This window comes from Myotis lucifugus, unplaced genomic scaffold (genome assembly GCF_000147115.1).
Source record: "Myotis lucifugus unplaced genomic scaffold, Myoluc2.0 scaffold_34, whole genome shotgun sequence".
NCBI lineage: Eukaryota > Metazoa > Chordata > Mammalia > Chiroptera > Vespertilionidae > Myotis > Myotis lucifugus.
Window position 1 is genome coordinate 3,843,203 of NW_005871082.1, and position 22,715 is coordinate 3,865,917.

The 22,715-nt window shown below is 44.1% G+C and overlaps 1 protein-coding gene and 1 pseudogene across 4 annotated transcripts in view; both read right to left on the reverse strand.

Moving 5' to 3' along the window:
* Window positions 1–22,715, reverse strand: part of STON2 (stonin 2) — a 127,804-nt gene that overhangs the window by 37,555 nt on the left and 67,534 nt on the right. For all 4 annotated transcript variants that reach the window (XM_014454269.2, XM_023752509.1, XM_023752510.1 and 1 more), the window contains exon 5: window positions 13,642–13,821. In XM_014454269.2, the coding sequence (XP_014309755.1) occupies window positions 13,642–13,821 (180 nt within the window). The remainder of the gene's footprint in view (window positions 1–13,641; window positions 13,822–22,715) is intronic.
* LOC111825616 lies at window positions 19,734–19,860 on the reverse strand (annotated as a pseudogene).

Consider the following 22,715-nt stretch of genomic DNA (forward strand, 5'->3'; position numbering starts at 1 on the left):
GCTGTACAGTCAGAAGTGGCAGAGCTGAGATTTAAAAGGCTTTGCTAGTGGAAACAAAGGGATTTGCTCTGGAAAGAATTTTTTTTAAATGGTATTTACTCCTGACAGGTCTAGAAAGAGGTGACCCCTAGGAATCCAAGAGACTGTTTATCGCTGACCTTCTCTGGAACTAGCCAGGGGACATCAAGTAGGAAAGCACCATATTCTCATATATTATTTTTGTTGTATAGGTTTTAATCAATAAAGGTGTGACCAATGAACATTGCCCAGTGAGACATATGAGCCTTCTGGTTTCGCTACTTGAAAAAAGCCAACACAGTTATTTCCTGGCCTTTGATCAACATGGCATACCATACTATCTCCATCTAAGTAGGTGAGTAAGAAGAGTGTGTGTGTGTGTGTGTGTGTGTGTGTGTGTGTGTGAGAGAGAGAGAGAGAGAGAGAGAGAGAGAGAGAGAGAGAGAGAATGTGTTGAATTTGTGGCAGTGTATGCACAAAGCTCAAGGCACACCTTGCATTCTTGGCTAAAATTCCTTCCTCCTCATAGAGAAAGGAGATTGTGTGATTGTTTTAGTCATTCTTCTTTTTCTGAAATGGCTTTGGGTAGGATACATTCTGGCTGGGGTTTAAGCTCCCACATAGACCAAGCACCACAGCAGGCTACTGACACCCTCCTAGGAAGAGGGGTCAGGAGAGGAACTTCACCTGCCACACCTGTTCAGACCTCTATACCTGCTCTCAAGATAAACTGAGGCTGCACTGGCTTCTGGAAGTTTGAGATTTCATACTTTCTACTGTAACTTGGTGAAACTCCCCTAAACCGCTTTTTCTGCAAATTACAAACTCAGTGAGACCAGGATAAACAGCCACCATAGCTCCTACCTAAGGAATTTTTGCTGCTCCTTCCTAGTATCTAGATTGGGTTTGGTGTTTAAATCAAATGGCCCCCCACTGTTTAGATGTGTACTGCCTAGCTCTGGTTTCTTGATGCATTTGTCTGTATTGATCATACTATACTGATTTACAGGAAGCTGACAATTATTTTGGAAATTGGTGTTTTTCTAGCTTTTAAAGCAAAGACATTTCCGGAGTCCAGTCTGGTTAACTTTTTGTGTGTGTGTAATCAATCATCTTTTGGAAGCAAACTCTTTGTGGCATTATTCAACACTTTGGGTAAGAATGCTTTTTAAGAAACATGCCCTTGCTTGTAAAGCCTGGCAATCAAAAGAGAAGAACCCTTACAGGCAAATTATTTAAAAAGACAGAGCCCCATGCTTCCACTCCTCTTGTTGTCCTGGTCTCCTCCTTCCCCTCTTCCTCCTTCTTTCTTTCCTATATTTTCTTTTTTTAAAAAGATTTTTATTGATTTCAGAGAGGAAGGGAGAGGGAGAGAGAAATAGAAACATCAATGATGAAAGAGAATCATTGATTGGCTGCCTCCTGTACGCCCCCTACTGGGGATCGAGCCCGCAACCCGGGCATGTGCCCCCAATCAGGAATCGAACTGTGACCTCCTGGTTCATAGGTTGAACCTCAACCACTGAGCCACGTCAACTGGGCACTTTCCTTTATCTTCAGTCCACCGTGTCCATTCTATACACTACCTTCTGTCCTTCTATCCTTCCTGGGCCTTGCTTCAGTTCATGGATTCTGTCACAAAAGACTAATCAGTCCAATCAAGGAAAATTAAAACCTGACAGAGGCCCAAGTTTTGCCACCCCAAAATATGACTTTTGGAATATTGACTTTAAGCTAGTTATTAAGAAACCAAAGACTCAGAAAGAACTTCTGACCCTCCCCCTTACCTGCTGAAAGGAATTCAGATAGTAAAACCTGCTTAAAGGTGGCAGACGGGGAGAATCTAGCAGAACCTGCCTGTTGAATTTCCCTGGGTCCCACTGTTTCTTGGTTACCCAGAAAGACTTTGTTTATCACAGCATTTGTTCTTTCTGGTCTACCTGTAAGGTATCTGCCTTCTCTTTGAAATCCCAGATCCCTGCCCCCAACCCTCCTTTGTCCAAAATGGCATATGAACCTCAACTGCCCAATATACTTCAGATCTCATATTCTTATGGCATCCCTGCCTGCATATCCATAGTAACATTTGGACATTTTCTGTTAATCGGTCTCATGATTATCAGCCCAGTCAGAAGAACTTAGAAAGGTGGGAGAAAAGTTGCTTTCCTGACCCGCACAAATCTATCTCATGATTAGATCAGTGACCAGAATCCAGGATTTTGGTTTTAATTTCTTCCAGTATATTTTGGGTGTGAGGTGAGATGGTAGGAGAAAAGAAATAGGGAATATGAATTTTAAGATCCTTGAAAGCAGAGACTGAGATATAGTCATCTTTGCGCCTTCCATTAAGCCTAACGCAGCACCTTCATTCAACACAGCTTTATTGCATGCCTTTAATATGCAAAATCAATGGTGAACAGTTTGGGCGTTTGCCTCACATAGTCTTCAGTCTTGTGGGCATGAGAGAAAACTGATTTTTAAAAACTCCAAGAGCCTGGCCGGCATGGCTCAGTGATTGAGCGTCAACCTATGAACCAGGAGGTCATGGTTTCCCGGTCAGAGCACATGCCTGGGTTGTGGGCTCGATCCCCAGTGGGGGTTTGCAGGAGGCAACTGATCAATGATTCTCTCTCATCATTGATGTTTCTATCTCTCTCCCTCTCCATTCCTCTCTCTGAAATCAATAAAAATTTATTAAAAAAAACAACAACAACTCCAAGAAATAGCCGTGGCTGGTGTGGCCCATTGGTTGAGAGTCAGCCCATGCACTGAGAGGTCACCAGTTTGATTCCCAATCAGGGCACATGCCCAGGGTTGTGGGCTTGATCCCCATTGTGGGGTATGCAGGAGGCAGCCAATTGATGTTTTTCTCTCACATCAATGTTTCTCTCTCCCTCTCCCTTCCTCTCTCTCTCTCTCTAAAATCAATTTTTAAAAAACACACCAAGAAATAGATCATTACAAACTGTGATGAAAGAAAGAACACACTTATCAGAAAACGTAGGCTGGAATCCTCGTCTAGCCTGGGGGTCATAGTAGGCTTCCTGGAGGAGGAGACACTGAAGCAAAGATCTGAGTATGAGTGGGAGTGAAGGGAGTTACACTTGTAAAACATCCAGCAAAGCACAGGCTTTTCTACTTTAAAATAACTGGAGTAGCACTTTTCGTGTGTGTGGGCGAGGTGTAAAAGAAACCCTAGAAATGTCATCTGAATCTTTCATTTTACAACTAATGGGATTAAAGTCCCTGCATGAGCTGACAAGGCCGTTCCGGCTCCCAGCCCAGAGCTCTTGAAAGCACGCTTTGGACGACACAACTAGAAAGGCAGTTTCTGTGGCCAAAACAGACTTAAAGGCAGTGATGACAGGACTCTGGAGACATCAAGATTGAAGGGAACCAAAGTTTTATCACCCTGAAGCTGCCTTTTGGGATATCGAGTTTAAGATGGTTATTAAGAAACAAGACTCAGAAACTTTCCTGCCCAAGAGATTCAGACTGAGAAACCTGCTTCAGGAAGGAGCAGCGGTTCTCAACCTGTGGGTCGCGACCCCTTTGGCGGTCGAACGACCCTTTCACAGGGGTCGCCTAAGACCATCCTGCATATCAGATATTTACATTACGATTCAAAACAGTAGCAACGAAAATAATTTTATGGTTGGGTCACAACATGAGGAACTGTACTTAAAGGGCCAGAAGGTTGAGAACCACTGAGTTAGGATTTCACCTTAGCCAAATTTGAATTAAGTGTGGTAAACAAGAGGATTATGGGCAGGTGCCCCTTAGCTAGGTGCCCCCTGTGTCCCATTGTTTCTGAGTTTCCTACCAACAATTTGCCTGCCATGTGTATTCAGCTCTTCCTCAACTACCTGTAAACCACCCATTCTCCCTTCTGAAATCTTATACCCAGTCCCCACTCAACCTTTTCTCCTTTGTCCAAAATGTCATATATACCCAAGGTTGCCTCACTATCTTTGTACCTTTTTTTTTTTTTTAGGAGAGAGTGAAAGGGAGGGGGAGAGACAGAGAGAAATGTTGATGTGAGAGAGACACATGGATTGGTTGCCTCCTGCATGTGCCCCAACTAGGGCTGAGGATCAAACCTGCAACCGAGGTACAGACTCTTGACTGGAATCGAATCCGGGACCCTTCAGTCCTCGGGCGGACACTCTATCCACTGAGCCAAGCTGGCCAGGTCTGTCTTTGTACTCTTCATGCATATGTGAATTCCCCATGCACATGTATTATAATTTTATTTTCTCTTATTAATCTGTCTCTGTTAATGTAATAGCCCAGCTAGAAGAATTTAGAAGGAGGGAAGAAAACTACTACTTTTTTTTTTTTTAGCCCACACAAGATCAAGGGCTTATCCCATATTCGAACAGTATGCAGTGGGTTGGGGATAAAAGGTTTTTAAAATTAAACTTTTAATACAGTGCTGCTTCTGAAGAATGGTTCAATATGTTCAAGTATTTTTTATCAAAATGTATTTGTAAACCAGGAACAAAGAGTGAACCAGGCAGATTTCCCCATCTGTATGCAAAATAAAAACAACATGGAGAAGCATACTGGTAAGGTGGCCATGTGAAAAGTCAACCCAAAGTGATACTGAATGCCCACTGATTTCATCCATTAGCCCAGCAAGAACTACAATTAGCCCTAAGCTCTGACAGTCACCACACCTGAGACTACACAGGAAGGAGCCCTTAGTAACAGGCTGGGCTTTTTTTTTTTTTTAAATTGACTTCAGAGAGGAAGGGAGAGGGAGAGAGAGATAGAAACATCAATGATGAGAATCACTGATTGGCTGCCTCCTGCACACCCCCTACTGGGGATTGAGCCCGAAACCTGGGCATGTGCCCTTGACCAGAATTGAACCTGGAACCCTTTGGTCCACAGATCGATGCTCTATCTGCTGAGCCAAACCAGCTAGGGCTAGGCTGGGCATTTTTATTTTTATTTTTATTTTAAATATATTTTATTGATTTCTACAGAGAGGAAGGGAGAGGGATAGAGAGTTAGAAACATTGATGAGAGAGAAACATCAATCAGCTGCCTCCTGCACACCCGCCACTGGGGATGTGCCCGCAACCAAGCACATGCCCTTAACCGGAATCGAACCTGGGACCCCTCAGTCCGCAGGCCGATGCTCCATCCACTGAGCCAAACGAGCTAGGGCTAGGCTGGGCACTTTTAAAGTGCCCGTGCAGCATCCTGGGAAGTTAATACCACCTAAGCAACTTTTCTCAACAGCTTCCTCATTCTCTTTCCTCCCTTTACGACACTGCTCCACCCAGTAAAAACGAATACCTCCACTGCTCACTCTAGGTTAGTTGTCCTTCCTTCTCAGTAAGCAAGGCAGGTACAGAGTTGATTAGAAGAGCTGCTGAATGCAGAGGGAGAAACCTACATTCTGATCCATTGGGCATCTCCACACTTAAGAGGTGAACCCAGGCAGTAATCCAGGCGCCTAACTATCACTCAATTAAGCAATGGTAGTGAGTGAGTTTTCTAAGTGCTGCCAGGGGGTGTCTCTCAGAAGAGAGGCCTCATTAAGAAGGGAGAAAAAGATGCTATTGTAGAAGGATTAAACCTCATTCCTTCCCAGCCTCACACCTCTTCAGGGGACAAAAGGTTGGAAATGTCCTTCCAATCAAAACAAGATCTCTCTCTGCCTCTCCGTGATTCTTAGCCCCTGCTTTGTGTTGGCCTCTCTGCCTCTGCAAAGAGCTGCTCCATTGAAACATCACAGAAAAAAGCAGTTGTCCCCTAGACAATGGAGTCGCCTGCACACAGGCATTTCCAACGTAGGCAGTGCCTGCAAAATTCTCAACCTGTTGCTATAGTAGCAGAAAGAATGTGATGTGAACGAGCAGCTCTGGGAGATCCATATCCAAATCCCTCCAGCTACAAGGAAAACATTAACCCTTCACTGCCCTTTCTCAAGGCAGAAGCACCTAGGGAAAAAAAGTCCTAAATTTTTCTTAGGAGCTAGAATCTGATGTAGTCTTAGCATTCACTCACTCCTTCATTCACCCAACAGCTATTAATTTAGATTCTGTTATGCTGGCTCCAAGGTTTCCAGTGGTAAACAATGCAGATTTGGCCCCAGGCATTGAGCAAGAGGAGGGGTAGGAGATTAAGTCATTGCTAAAGAACAATATATTATGCAGCATCAGTGTTGTATGGGAAACCCATGAGGTTTTCAGCAAAGCCATCACCAGAATAGAAACAACCTATCCAAGATAACCAGCTTATTTGTTAATTATAGAAGACCCTATATATCCGGGGCCACTGCAATTATTTGCTTGTTTGCATGTATGAATTTGACAACAAAAACACCATAGAAATGCTGGCTCCACTTATGCCTCCTACAAAGCATTAGTTCAAATGAGTTAGTTAATCAAATCAGTTTCCCACATAAAATAGAAATAACACTGTTTGTCAGAGAACAATTGCAACCAATTGCTGAACAGTCACCATACAACAGAAATGGCAGGGAGGGCTCAGAAAATACACAAAAAGAAGCTCAACCAGGAGGCGGTCTTCTAAACAGTCCCCACCCCAATTTATTTCTGTGGCCAAGATAGTAAACTCAAGAAATGCCACGTAGAAAGTACCTTTAATCCAGTTTACTTCCCCTAACACTGCGGTGGGGAAATCTCATTATTATTGAACACCTCCCAGCCAGGCTTCCTTGTTCCCCATGGAGCATAAATACTAGGAGGGCAGGGTTTCTTAGTAGGTAATGATATCCTCATGGGCCTTTTGTGAAAGAAGACAGCATAAGACAGCATCAATAAGATTGCCGGACAAAAGCTGAAACACCAAAAGGACAGGTTGCTAATCTTGGTTGGCCGGTAGACGTGGTCTCAGGGAAGTTACATAATCCTCTGTACCCCCCGTTTCCTCCCACGTACATTTGATACATCAGACAGTTCCAAAGGCACAGTCATCCACAGCAATGCTTATAAATCAGTGGCCTGTAATAAAGTACGCCATTAGTATTCTCAATAAAACCCTGTATAACACGGTTTTTACCCTGGAGACTATCTGAGAACCTCAATCATATTTTAGGAAACTGGTTTCTTATCTGAATCAGAGGCATAGGCTACAAGCCTTTCACAAAACAAATCAGGGAAAGACAGGCCAAGAGATAGTCACCGAAATCTCTTTTAACCACAGCAGTGTTGGGCTAGGGTTTGGGAAACGGTCCCAAATGTTTAGACTAAATGAAAACTTTTTGCCCCAGAAAGAAGTGGTGATAGCACGGGGATGTTGCATAATCTGAAGTAAAGATTCTACTCTAAATAATGCCCCTCCTGGAAGTGGGCAGTGGGCAACCAAGCCCAGTGACCCATGGCCTTTACATTGCGGAGGATAGGGTGAGGGTGGAAATGGAGGCATTCTTTTGAGATGCTAGTGCCAATGGAATGGTACTCCGTGCCTATCAAGTTTGGGGTACTTGCAGGAATCTTTTCCCTTTAAAATTCCATTGGCTAGATCATAGTAGCCAAGAGTCTGACGCTTCTTGCACATGACAAGGAATAGGCTGGTTCCATATGATGGACACTTTCTGCCTCTAGGTTACTCTGGGATCCGGCTATGACTTCACCAGCATTTCTCAACAGGAGAAAGTGAAGCTCCCTCACATGTCCTCTCCCACCGCGGAGGCTTACCTTCACGGCCCTAATTCCTCACCTCTCTCAGTGTCCATGCCCAATGCCACATGACTTTGCAGTTTATCTCTGCAAATATAAATTTCCCTGCCCTTTGACAATGGGCTTGGCCATGCAACTTGTTTTGACCAACAGGAGGTTAATAGATTGATGACATCACCAGAAGCTTGAAATGAGCCTGCTCCTGGTGGCTTGTGCTCTTGTGTCTCTACACAGCCATGAGAACATGCCCAAGCTGACAGCTGGTCCCAGAAGGAGGATGAGGGACATGAGGAGGAAACTCCAGGTAAGTCCAGCAAATCAGCTGGTTCTCCCCACACCAACCTGCAGACATAGGAGTTAATAAATGCATATGTTTGGATGCCACTAAGAGTTTGTGGTTGTCTGTAATGCAGCAGTTTTATAGCAACAGCTGATAGACCTACTATAGTAAAAATCCACTTGCACTTTAAAGGTTAAAACACTGTTTGCTTTGTTTTCTTAACACATTAGTAATGGATCTCTGATTTTTTCCCTGCCATTAGACTATACAGTCCTCAATGCTGGATCCTATTACATCCCCAATGCCTAAGATTTATTCATGGAGACCATGGATAAATGTTCTAATTCCCAGGGGATACAATGATAAGCAATACATAGTTACAGCCATCAATCTGCACCTGTGAATTTTTTTCCCAACTAGGACCAGGTCAATGTGCTTTAGTCCAAAGGTGATTACAAAGTTTACTTATGCAGCTGGAAGTATACCAAGTCAGAAATGAACTCTGAACTACCTCACTGTTGTTACTTAAGTAAAGATGAACTGGAATCATTGCAACTTTTAGTAATGAAAGGGACTGACAAGATCACTGGATTATTGGTTTTCAATCCTAGCCAATCACCAGAAATTTCTTTTCTTAAAAAAAAAAGTCTTTATTGGTTTTAGAGAGAGAGGAAAGGAGAGGGAAACATTGATGTGAGAAACATCAATCGACTGCCTCCTGCATGGCCCCAACTGGGGACTGAGCCCGCAACCGGACATGTGCCCCAATCCAGAATCTAACCTGCGACCTTTTGGTGCATGGGATGACACTGAACCAACTGAGCCACAAGGCCAGGGTAATCAATCACCAGAACTTTCTAAATTATAGATTCCTAGTTCTCATCTATATTTAGTTGAATATTCTGGCACAAGGCCCAGGTGTCTGGGTTGTTAAAAGGTCTCAAAGTAATGCTGATGATCACAAGAATTGCATCCCCACAATAGAATCCCTCCGTCCAGTGACTGAGTCTCATGCTGAGTTGTGCTAAGCATTTATGATGACATCAATAGAACCAAAAGCGAACACAGAAGGACCATCTCCAGGTGACCACGTGTACCCATTAGTCATTGTTAACATAACAAACTATTCCAAAACAAGTAGCTTAAAAGGATAAGCACTGATGATGCTCACAAGTCTGTGGGTCTGGATCAGTCTGTCTGAGCTCTGCTGGGCCCACTCAAGTGTGAGGTCAGCTGGCTGGTCTAGGATTGCTTCACTCACACACCTGTCTGGTATAAGATTGTTGTCACCTAGGGTGACAAGGGTCTCTGGGACACAGCAAGTCCATGAGTATCTGTATGGTGACTGGGCTGGATTCTGAGGGAATAGGCAGAAGTATTCGAGGCCTCTTAAGATGTAGGCTGGGGTCCAGTATAATGCATACCTTTACTTCTGCACATTCTATTGGCCAAATTAAGTTACAAGGCCAAGCTCAGGTTCAGGGACTGGGAAAACAGACTCTACTTCTTTTTGTTGTTGCTGTTTTAATTGATTTCAGAGAGGAAGGGAAAGGGAGAGATGATAGAAACATCAATGACAATTGATCGGCTGCCTCCTGCATGCCCCCTACTGGGGAATCGAGCCCCTGACCCAGGCATGTGTCCTGACAAGGAATCAAACTGTGACCTTCTGGTTCATAGGTCAATGCTCAATCACTGAGCCATACCAGCTGGGCCAGACTCTACCTGATAAAAAGAGCTACAAAACCACATCACAAGGAACTAGATTAAAGAGGGGAATCACTAGGGTCATTTTGGCAACCAATGTATTACACACCTAATGTAATGGGAGAAAAAGATCACCTGCAGCCAAATGTGGTTTCTAAGCGTAGGCCAAACTGTTCGCTCTAATCTCAAATACTATAAAATCCCCAGATAGAAATTGCATCAGCTATTCCTCATTTCTACTGCCTGCACACAAATGCATCTTACTTAATCTTCAAGATCTTGGTCTCAAACTAAAGCAAAAGGAATCTGTCTCAGCGCTATTTATTATTTACTTACTTACTTACTTATTTTTATTAATCCTCACCCAAGGATATTTTTCCATTGATCTTTTAGAGAAAGTGAAAGGGAGGAGGAAAGACAGAAACAATGATGTGAGAGAAGCACATCGATTGGTTGCCTCCTGCATGCCGCCCAGGGCCCTGCAGGTAGGAGCCTGCAACCAAGGTATGTGTGTGCCCTTGACTGGAATCAAACCCAGGACCCTTTGGGCTGCAGGCCGACACTCTCTCCACTGAGCAAACTGGCCAGGGCTCAGCACTATTTTATATTATCCTCCGGGGGTTTTAAAGGTGGTGTGGATGACACGCCATCCTCATGGGGATTGTTCAGGGCAAGTGTCTCTGATATCTCTTCCTGGCTTGGGATGTGCCAACAGATGAAATGTGGCCGGAGGATCAGGGCTACATCCTCCAAAGGATCTGAGGCATCACAGGAGGAGCACCAATGGGTCGTAAGAAATATTACAGGGAAAAGATAACATCCCAGAGCAGCAAAAAGCCTGAGGAGCAGGAAACTGGAGCTCACTGAAGATTACAGGCTGGGGCTAATTACACTGTAGCCACCAGCTGTACCTAAACCCTCTTCACTCCATATCCCTAGTTCGCTCACCCTTGCCCCGACTGTGACCACTTAGGAAAAACACTAAAACTACGATGGCTGAACTCACAGCTGTCTTCCCTGACCCAGGCCCTGCGGTGCAGCCTGGCTGTGGTGCAGCCATAGTTATTATAGCATCCCTACAACCAGGTGCAGCTTTCTGGTTTAAAAAAAAAATCACCATGACCTTTTGGTTAGCTCCACTCACTTCTCTAAACACCTACTTGTGAGGTCTGGGACAGCAGGGGCTGGTAGAGAAATGAATTCCAGAAAACACAGGATGGCAGAGAAGTGGCCGAGGCTGGGCTGGGATACAGAGAGTGGGAGGAGAAAGAAAGCATATGCTGCTCAAAGGCAAGGTCGTCGAAAGTACCCAGTTTGGTTCCCATTTGTAAGGCCGGTTTTCAATCTGCCTGGTAGGGTCACTGCTTAAAAGACTAAACAAAAGGAGGGCATGAAAACACGATGAAAGAAAAAGAAATGCTAGATTCACCATGAAGATGCCTCAGAAAAGCCAGTTTCAAGAAGAAATCGCATTCAATTTAGTTTATGAAGAACGCTGGGAAATTCTGAAACTGTGCAAATAGGCCATTGATAGCAAACACCACTGCCCGGCCGGTGTGTCTCAGTGGTTGAGCATCAACCTATGAACCAGGAGGTTACGGCCCAATTCCCAGTCAAGGCACCTGACAGGATTAGGGCTTAATCCCCAGTAGGGCCTCTGAAGGAGGCGGCCAATAGATGTCTCTCTCATCGATGTTTCTATCTCTCTATCGCTCTCCTTTCCTCTATCTCTAAAATCAGAAAAATCATATTTTTAAAAATTAGCAAACACTGCCCACTGTCCTCTACACTGGATTCTGTCCCTGAGCACTGAGTCTGGGAGAGAAGTAAGTATGGGAGGGATGACGATGTTTCTAGACCCTAATGCATAGTATCGAAAGTGCATATGCCTACGGGGGCCAGATGGTTACCAGTATTGTTACACCCATGGGTGGCTTGGAGTGGCATCCATTTTCTTTTCAATCATAACTGAAAAGAGTCACAGATTTAAACTTCGAATCTCCGGTAAAATCATCATAATGGTCCCCACCCCCTTCTTGCTCACTCAGCAACAAAATAAGTGGCATTCTTGGATCGTCTTCTAAAGAGCTGGCTGATTGGGCTGCAGGCACTCCATGCTTTAGATTTATTAGCCAAAGGGAAACCTAAGCTATAAGGAAGCCGAGTACTGGCATTCTTATCACAGAAACATTATAATGGCAATGACGAAGAGTTATTGATTTCAACAAGAAAACATACTCTATTTTCCTAAAACTTAGCAGAGGGGTATGCACTCTAAGGGTATGCCTGTGCCCTTCCTACCTTTTTTCGGTACACCAATTTTTAGGGCTGTTGTTTTTTTGCTCATCTAAAAACCTAGATATGGTAAATGTAGGTTGCTCCTTACAGAGAATCCTTAAGTTGCCCACACAGCGGTGCCAAGAAAGAAACTGCTGCATTCGTAGAGATACTTGGGCACAGGCCAAACTTCCACATGTGTCATGGGAGTGCCTCTGGCCTGGGCAGTTCCCTGCACCATTCTCCTATAAAACCCCTTAGCTCAGCATCTTCACACTCTAATGTCATCAGGACGTAATTCCTCGAGTCTGTTCAAAGAACAGGGCTGTCTCAGATGGACTACTAGTATAGTATCAAATTAGCGTGACCATAGCTTTCTCTTTCCATCAGCCTTTTTCTTGAGCTCTCCCCAGGTATGAAAGTTTGGGCTCGGCCAGCACCAGAGGCAGCAGTTGTATTTCTTCCATGCCCATGCAATCCTTAGCCTGTGTTTGGAATAAGTTGTATTCCTTCATCTGCCCATACAATCCAATAGTTTGTGTTTATTTAAAAAAATATTTTTATTGATTTCAGAGAGGAAGGGAGAGGGAGAGAGACATAAAACATTGATGATGAGAGAGAATCATTGATCTGCTGCCTCCTGCACACACACACACACACACACACACACACACACACACACACACACACACTGGAGATAGAGCCCACAACCTGGGCATGTGCCCTGACCGGGAATCGAACCATAACCTCTTGGCAATAGTTTGTGTTTAGAATAAGTTGTATTCCTGCACATGCCCATGCAATCCATAGCCTGTGTTTGGGATAAGTTGTATTGCTTCTATGCTCATGCAATCCATAGCCTGCGTTTGTAATAAATATTGAAATCAGAAGCCTGATGTTAACAATGCAGCACTTGATGACTGTGAATTATTCTCTCACCCACAGCAGTTGAGGGAGAAGGCCTGGCAACAGCCCCCCACAACAAACCTGCTCCCCAGCCTCCTCCATGTGCCTTCCAACCCTCCCCTCAAAGAATTCTCGACACACCATACAAAGATCTCTGTTTTCTCCCTTAAATCCCACATGACTCCCACATTGAGCATCTGTTTTCGTCACAGAGCACCACAGATTTAATTCAATACTTCCATGTTCATCTATATTTAATTAGATCAACGTATCTTTAAACTCTTTTACTCAAACCCTCCACTGGCATCTTTCATTCAACACGCAAATCTTTTAAAAAGGGTTTTCTGTTTACTTGGTTTGGTTTGTTTTGAGGCAAAACGTCATCGTGGTCTATATTAAAGCTATAATAACAACTTAGGCTACTTTTCAATTAGTCAGAGGTGCCCATAAAATGCCCACACTCCTTAGCACTTTTCATTCTTCAAAACGTATTTGATAAGCAATGTAGTCTTTAATTTCTTTCTCCCCTACAGGGCCAAAAGGGTCAGTTGTACTAACCAGAGGTAATTAGTACATTAAGTTTTGTTTCAAGGCCAGGCTATCAGGTTACAAGTTCTAATAAATCCTGCTGGGAAAGGACACTTCTTTGTCTTGGGATGACTGAGAACTAACAAATCAACCAAACAAAACCCTTCAATTCCATCAGAAACTCTCCCGTCTAAACACAATAGAAAAGAAAAGCCAACCCCAAAGCAAAGAAAATGAATGAAGTGGTCCCTCTGCTGGCAGCCTTACCATTGGGAGTGGAGGTCCCCTCCGGACCCTCTGGACCCTCACAAGGGCTCTGGCTCCTCCTGGAGTGGGGTGAGGGTGGCGAGGGGTCCAGGACGTGGGTGCGGGTAGAGGTATGCTCCGTGCATGCCTGAACAGGACTCACCGCCGTCTGCCTGCCTGTCTGCCACTCCGTCCTCTCGTCTGGGTGGGAAGGGCCAAGATGGAAAAAAAAAATGTGCAGGTTACTCACTGGCCTTCCCAGGCAGGCGGGCACACCCAGGAGGAGGGAGAGGCAAGGCGCAGACAGGGAGCTTCCTCAGAGGCAGGGCTCGAGATCTTGCTTCTGACGCCTTTTGTTAATACTTCCTGAACTTTAAACAACCTGCACAGGCATGGGTACGTTGGGGAGGCAAATAACACTTGAGTAATTAGATTCCAGGGCTCAATGCAAAGGTTACTTTGAAAAGGCGATGCTTTAGCACACACACTTTAAGATGTAACTCCGAAATCGGTTTCCACTGTGCTCGAGCCTGAACGTGGCCTGGGAAGCACGGGGAAGGGGCTCCCTTGGTGCAAGGGCTTGGAATGGCCCGGAGCAGGCAAAGCTGGATGGGATTCAGACAGTGAATTTCGCTGTCTTTTGGGCTCTGAATTGTGGAGAAACAGGATTCTTTGCCTTGCATAAGAAGCACATTCTTGAAATAGGTATCTGGAAATCAAGAGTTTAGAAATGGATTCCCATTGAAAATGCAAAAAAAAAAAAATCTTGCCACCTTATAGCCTGGCCTTTGATAAAGCCTAAAATAAAACTTTGCATAAATGGAGGGATCCGGGGCTAATTCGTTTTGGTAAGTGTGGTGTTCGCAAACAGAGGCACGGCAGTGTTATCATAGAAGGAGATGGGCCAATGGAGTGGAGAGTGAGGAAGAGGAACTAACACCTCTTAGTACTACTCAGGACCAGGTTCTTCTCTCATTTAATCCTGGAAATGCCCATAGGAGGGAGGCATCATTGCTTCTCTTTAACCTGTGAGTGAGCATACTGAGACCCAGAGGTTAGGCAACCTGCCGAGGGCTCAGCCAGCCAGTGAGTGGAAGATCCAAGATCCGGCCTCAGGTTGCCTGAATCTAAGACCCAGGTTTGAGGCACCATACCCTCGGGCAAGTCTTCCAACATCCTTGAAGAAGTATTCACTTGCATTTGGCCTAAGGCTAGGTTAGCTTTTCTTAAATATGTATACCGGTTGCAAAATGATATGCTATAGAATATAATGCTGCAGGATAATAGATACAATAGAGGTAAGAAAAAATATATTATACAGATTTCTTTACTATAACTTCTCAGAATCTTTACTATGCTAATATACATTGTGAATTTCCCAGCTTGGGACTTACAGAGTGCCATATTTCCTTCCCCAGAGCTTTTTTGTTTAGAAGGAAGAGATCTTTTGGGTTTAGGAAGCACTGTTAAAGAGATGGGTTACTGTACTTTTCTCTCTGCTGGGTCTACATGTTTGTGTTCTCCCAAAATTTACATGTTGGAGTCCTAATGCCCAATGTGATGGTGTCAAGAAGTGGGGCCTGAGGGCGGAGCCCTGGTGAAAGGGATTAGTGTCCTTATAAAGGAGATCCCACAGAGCTGCCTGGTCCCTTCCACCATGTGAGGATACACCAGAAAGAGGACCCCTGTCGGATCAGGTTCACACACTGATCTCAGATTTCCAGCCTCCATAACTATGAAAAACAAATCTCTGCTGTTTATAAGCCACCCAGTCTGTGGTATTTTTTCATAGCAGCCTGAAAAAAACTAAGACACCTTCCTTTTCTATGGTCTTTTTTTTTTAAGTTTTCTGAACTTATAAGTCAAAGTCTACCTATTCTAACAACCAGTTCCCTTCCCCAAAGGTAAGCACTGTTAAAATTTTTCATGTATCTGCTTAAGGAATGTTTATGCATATAAGGCATATATGCATACCCTTTAAAGAATAACACAAGTGGGACTGAAGTATTTATTCATTTGGTTTGTTCCCTGCCCTGCCCTCTAATTTAGCATAATCTCCATGCCCAATGCATTTGCTTCTTCTTCTCACACTCACAAGGACCATCCATCCGGAAAGAAGTGCACACCTGGCATAAATAGCGCAGCCCTGCTCTGATGCACGCACATGTTTAAAGATAAAAAGGCTCTTCTGCGGGCAGGAGTAGGGAAGGAACAGCAGTGGTCAGCGGCGCCCAAGGCAGGGCCTGGGTCCCAGTTCTGCTATGGATGCTCCAGTCAAGCCCCAGGTGGGAGTTCCAGCTTCCTAGTCTCTGGAGTGAGCATGAGAGCACCTCCCTCAGGAGGCTCTGATGGAAGATTAGCTAAAAGGAGGTGGTAGAACATTTATGAACAGCAGAGTACCGCACAAATAGCAGGTAGTGACCGGCACAGCTCCTGGCTCTCAAGACATGCCAGCTGGAGCCCGAGAACTGCTTTAACAGAGGAACCAGGTTATTTCTGTCGTTCATGATCCCCCAGCCTTGGCCTGCTCAGCCGCTGCTCCCAGAATAGGTCCATCAGAACATTGACTAGTTCGAGAGCACGGTTCCAGTAGAAAATGGACCAGCTTATTTTCATGTAGATGTTTTTACTTGCCCTTCCTCTCCCCCACCCCCATTCTTTCTCCCCCAACCTTCTTTGGACTCAAACCTTTTCCTCCATTCCTCTTGCTCTATCAGACCTTCTGAACTACTTCCTGTTCACATATTTATGAAACTAATTTTAAACTTTTGGTGATGGAAAATTTCAAATGCATATAAAAGTGAGAGAAAGGTTGCCCTGCCGGCATGGCTCAGTGGTTGAGCATCGACCTATGAACCAGGAGATCAGGGTTCGATTCCCAGTCAGGGCACATGCCTTGGTTGTGGGCTTGACCCCAGTGGGGGGCGTGCAGGAGGCAGTTGATCCATGATTCTCTCATCATTGATGTTTCTATCTCTCTCTCTCCCTTCCTCTCTGAAATCAATAAAAAACAAAACACACACACACACAATAAAAAAAGTTTTTTTAAGTGAGAGAAAGGTACACATCACCAGCTTCAACAATGAGCAATTCAATCAAACCTTATTTCACCTCTATCCCTACCCACTCGGGAATGTTTTGAAGCAAATTCTCAGTATCACACCATTTTATCCATAACCATTTCTACATGTATTTCTAAGGGATAAGAACTCTGCTTATAAACAAAACCAAAAGGAACTATAATTACTTAAATCTTATCCAATATCCAGTCAGTATAAAATTTTCTCCAAATGCCTAAAAAATTTTTTTGCATTCTGTTCAAATCAATCCTGCAATTAATTGATAAATGTTGCCTTTTTTCATCTAAAGTTTTTTTCCAGCTTTATTTTTTCCTTGCAATTTATTTGTTAATAACTTGATTCTTTTGTCATATAGCTTGTCCCATAATCCACATTTTAATGATGGCATGATTTATTATGAATTCATAGTAAGATCTGGAGGTTTGATCAAATTCAGATTTGAGTTTTGAATAGAATAGTAGTTGACAGGTGGTTTTCCTTGAGGAGGCAACTCATACTTGACTACCTCTAATTTTGTGACTTAGCAGCCAACTAATATAGTCAGTGCTTAGGTATCAGTCCATAGAGACTGGAAAATGGTCACATTCTCCCATTACTTCTTCATTTATTAATCAGGGTGCTATTATGATTAAAGGTTTTACATTTGCCTAAATGAAAGCATATATTTTCCATTTGTGTTTTTGGCCACAAGGAGTTATGGTAGATGATAGATATATCATCAGTTCCTTTCTATCTACATATTTCATTAAAAATCTATTATACGAAAAGATGATTTGGTTTCATTAAAAAAAATACACACTACGCCATTAGATTTCTGGGAGAAAAGCAAAGAAACATTATTCAGAAACCTTTAATCAAAGGATGGAGCAGGATTGGTCCACAGTATATCATTCATATCTAACCTTGATTCTGTATTCTGTCACTTGGGAGCTCTGTGACTTTGGTAAAAGTTTTTAACATTTTTACCCCTAGTTTTCTCTATAAAATGGGGATAATAATACTTACCTTATGGCTTTTGTAAGGACTCATGATAAATTATGCAAAGAACATTTTCTGGTGTCCAAAAAAAAAATAATAGTAGATTCTTAATAAATTAATAGTTACTACAAGTTTTACCACTATTTCTCCCATACCTACCTAGCACAGTGCCTTGCAAACAGCAGTTGCTCAATAAATGTTAGGTGAATAAGCATAGGGCCAATTAGCTTTACACTGTCCCAAGTCAATGATGGCTTTAATATTTCAATATGCTGGGGACATAAAAATAAACAAAACTAAGTATCTGCTCATGAATTTACATTTAATCATAAGTAGGAATTTAAAGGCTCATTATTTTTAAAGTGTATCGCTATTGTTGAAAGTATTACAGATGTCTCCCTTTTCCCCCCATTGATGCCCTTCACCCCACTCCCACTCTCTCCCCAGGCCCTCACCACACTATTGTCTGTGTCCATGGGTTATGCATATATGAATATTAGTTCTTTGGCTAATCTTTTCATGTCCTCCCCTTCCCTCTGAAATACATCAGTCTGTTGGATGAAAAAGCTCATTATTTGCCCCCAAGTTAATTAGCTATTTTGAAAACAGTACTGTTGGTAACACACAAGATTGGGGCAAGGAGGGACACGGGATCAACTCAATTACATCACCAGAGACCTGAGAATACATCCATTTTCTCCAAAGAAACTAAATCGGTGCTGTTATTACATCTGACACGGCCTGAGGTGCATTCAGGGCTCACCTACTGCAGTGGGTTGAACTATACCTGCCCCCCCCTACCCTCCCAAAAGATAGGCTGAAGTCCTTATCAGAGCCTATGACTGTGACCTTTTTTGGAGTCTTTACAAATGCACTGTAGTTCAGATGGGGTCATACTGGATCAGGGTGAGCTCTAAATCCAACTACTGGTGTCCTTGGAAGAAGGGACAGGGAGACACAGATACACAGAGAAGACAGAGTGAAAATGGAGTCAGAGATTGGAATTGTGCTGCCGTAAACCAAGAGATGCCAAGGATTGCCAGTAAATGCCAGACACTAGAAGAGGAAGGGACGGATTCTAGCCTCCAAGGCTGTGAGAGAATCAATTTCTCTTGTTTTAGGCCACCCAGGTTGTGGTAACGTGTTACAACAGCCCCAGGTAACTAACATATACAGTGAACCCAGAGCAAAGGTATGGACCAATCAGCCTTCCTGTGGCTCAACTGTTTGATGGGAAAGAGAAAAGGAGGAGGGAAACCTAGACAGGAGAAGCTGAATCAGCTTTCATCTGTCTGACATCAGCTAGGCCTGGGACTGACTCTTCAAAGCTGTGCGAGTATCAGCACGTAAGCCTGCTTCACCTGAAAAGCAGGGAAGCAGAAGGTTCAGACTTGTTTGGCACTGATACCTTTGAAATGAGCTCTCTGTGGAATGTGGCAGGGATGCGGGAGGGGAGGGGGGAGGAGGGGGAGGGGGAGGGGGCAGGATGACATTTTTAACATCCTCTTCCAGGGGTGTAAAGCAGAAACTTGAACACAATCCAGGCACAGTGGAGAAAGCAATCCATCCTGGGCACCCATCTCTCCATCCTTATTGTGTCTCTGGAAGGCTCAGTGGTCTACTGGAGATGCTTCTAAGCAGTCCCCTAGTTGCCTAACCATGCTGAGCCTACACCCCTCTCCCACTGAGAAGTCAGTGCAATAATGCAGCAGAGAACTGGATGCAAGAGCTGCTGGTATGGCACCCCCTTTACAAAGCCGCTGCTGGATATTTCTAACAGTAACGAGTGGTGTTGGCCTCGCATTCATGGAGCCCCCTTTGGGTACTAGGCACTGGGCTGGACACTGGAGAGACTAAGAATGAGCTATCGTCTTTGATAAATTAAGTGTGTTAGCAATGTGGAATTAGACATGGCTTTTATTTTTCTTTCTTAAAATGTCTTTTTAATGTTCTAATAATGTTTTATACTGAAATGCTTAAAATTAAAACTCTGATAGAATTTTTTTAAAAATGTGGGGAAAGCTGCCACATGCATTTAATTATTTGTTTGTTTTCCACTGGGTAACTTACTTCAGTGCCTGCTGCCTATGGGCCGAGGCCAGGCAATAGTTCAAGGCCACAGTTTGCTCTGGCGTGGGGCACTATGAGAGGCCCAGGGGGACGGACGTGCCCTAAATTGCACTTATTTTAGTCTCACGTTGTTCACCACTGCACTCGGTACCTAGGGAGACAGTGCCCGCCCTCTCATTTATCTTCACCCACACTGCACTCCAACAATGGGTCACTAGGACATGATTGGTGCCTAATTATTTCAGGGATGCTGGTTTTATTTTCCCAGATTAGCTCCCCCAGGGCAGGAACTGCCTCCTTTCACACCATCTGTTAGCCCCTATTCAAAAACCCACTGTGCCCCAAGATTGGCCTACCTTACAGGCAGAACTATGCAATGGACCTCTCTCGACCTTTCTGGAAAACAAGCCACAACAAGCTGCCTAATGGTTATCTTAGGGCAAGGAAGGAAGCAGAAGAGACGATGACTAAGAGTCCTGTACTCATTTAGGGTCTGCTTCATCATTTCCTATTGGTTCACCCTGAAATGGCACCACCAAGACTGCAGGGCAAAGCCTGCAGGTGCGGCCAAGATCCACGGGGAGGCACCGGCACCTGGGAGCAGATGTGTGCGTGCTGCGCGCTGGCAGGTGTACGCCACCCGAAGGCTGCAGCAAACGAAAGCCTTCTCGGTGACTTCTAGAATGCTCTTGTCCCTGCCTGACTGCCACGGGTGCTTTGGATACACGCTGGAAGCAACAAGGGGAATTCGACCCATACATCTTTGGAAATGTGGATAGACACCGTCAGACACTGTGCTAACTTCTTCATAGCTGCTCTTCTATTGATTCCATTCAGAGGCTCTACCAGGTGGTACTTGCCCTGTTTCAGCGGTGGGGAAACTGCCTGGAAAAGACAGAGCTAGGATTGGATCTCATGTCTTGTTGACTCAGCACAGACTTTCTACAAGACCACAGTTCAACACAATCGGGAGGGAGGAGACAGAGAGCGCTCAAGCAAAATGGTTAGTTCCTAGCCATTTCTCTCCCACAGCTGCAGCCATTGCTCACCAATATAGGCAATGAATTTTGACAAAGATCCTCAAATGATTCGACAAAGCCAGCCTCTATGCATATCTGTAGCCTTGGACAGAAGAGAAAAAGAGAACTCCCTTGAAGCCACCAAACTAGGCTTAAAAGCTGCACTCTCCTTCCTCTTGGTGCAGAGCAGCTAACTGGGGTTAGAGCCCTGGAAACCAAACAAAAGGCTCCCAGGAGCCCACCTCCTAGCCTCACCGCTGCCAGACACTGGGAAGGGGAAGGGAGCCCCGCCCGCCTCCATTCCTCAACAGGGTAATAAAGATTTGGCCTGTCATCTCCCAGGGAGCAAACTCAAGGCTGGCTGTCTGATTTTTCTTCTTCACACAGCAGATCCTCCTTTGAAACAAAAAGTCAGCAATAAAATGGGTCATAAACATGTATATGGGGTTACAGCCCCCTTAGAGTAGGGGAGGGAATTCTCCCCGCCCACAGGCCTGACAAAACCAAACTCCCAAGTTCCTGGGTGTCACCACAAGGTGGGGGCGGGGGAGGTTGGTGGAGGCCACACTCCCGCTGTGTGGCTGCCACTGGTGGGCGGCACTCTTTAGGCCAGATCCTCCCCAGCCTCAAAGTTATGGGCTTATTTGCGAATGAGGATATCCAGCTGGCTTTACAGATTTGGGATGATTCTGAAAAAAGTCACGTTCACATAGTCTAAAATCTTCAAGTATATAGCACATACATGACCAAAGAATGCACTTTAAATACATCATAACTAAGCACTAGTTTTGAAATTAGCAAAGAAAATTGAACTGTTGCCTTGTTAGACTTTTTTTTATTTCTGCTTTATAAAATCTCTCTTTTGGGGATAGAGATTCCAGGGAAGCAGTCATCATTATACAGATATTAAAAATATTTTACTGTTGAGGTCTCCAAATGGGCTTGAGTATATTAACCCTACTTCAGTGCCTTGAAATGATTTTGTCATCTTAGAACCAGCTGAACGGCAAACTATTCAAGTAAAGAGTTTACCAGTAAACTGTCTTTTGGACTGAAGATGTTTAGCTCCTTTTTTCTTTTTTAAAATCCTCACCCAAGGATATGTTTCTTATTGATTGAGAGAGAGAGAAACATCGATGTGAGAGAAACATTGATTGGTTGCCTCCCATATACCGCCCGACCGGGAATGTAACCCATAACCTAGGTATGTGCCCTGACCAGGAATCTAACCCACAACCCTTTTTAGTGCACTGGACGATGTTCCAACCAATTCAGCCACTGACCATGGCTAGCTCTTTTCAAATAGGGAAGAAACTATCATATGGAAAAAAGATTAGATTTATTCTTTATGGATCCAAGATATGGTGATAATAATAATTATTATTATTATTTTCCTGGAAGACCTGACATTTTAGTAAGCACATCCATAATATCAAGCAGTTTTCTAAGAGCATAAAATATGTTTTTATTCATCTTCACAACTCTATGAAATTATTACTATGATTGTTCTAATTTTGTAGATGAGGATACTGAAGCTCAGAAAAGTTAAGTGTCTTGTGCAAGGACAAACGGATGAAGAATAGGGAAGCCACTGCTCAAGCTGGGCAGCTGCCAAAGGACCAATGGGTAGATAGTAACACTGCTTGCACATGGGATGGGCTGCCTTCCCAGAGAGCACACCCTTCAAACTGAGAGTCGTTCCAGCAGCAGCTGTTGTAGTGAGAGCACTGGAGATGCCATGAAGGGGAAGATGGGCTTGGAGAAGACTCACGTCAAGGGCCAAAGCCAGCAATGCGACATACATGACCTGGGCAGAAGGTAGTGGAAATGGACACTGGGGGGTTATTTAAAAATGTGGAATGAGGCCCTGGCTGATTTTGCTTACTCGTTAGAGCGCCGGTCCTTGGACCAAAGGGTCTTGGGTTCAATCCCCAGTCAAGAGCACATA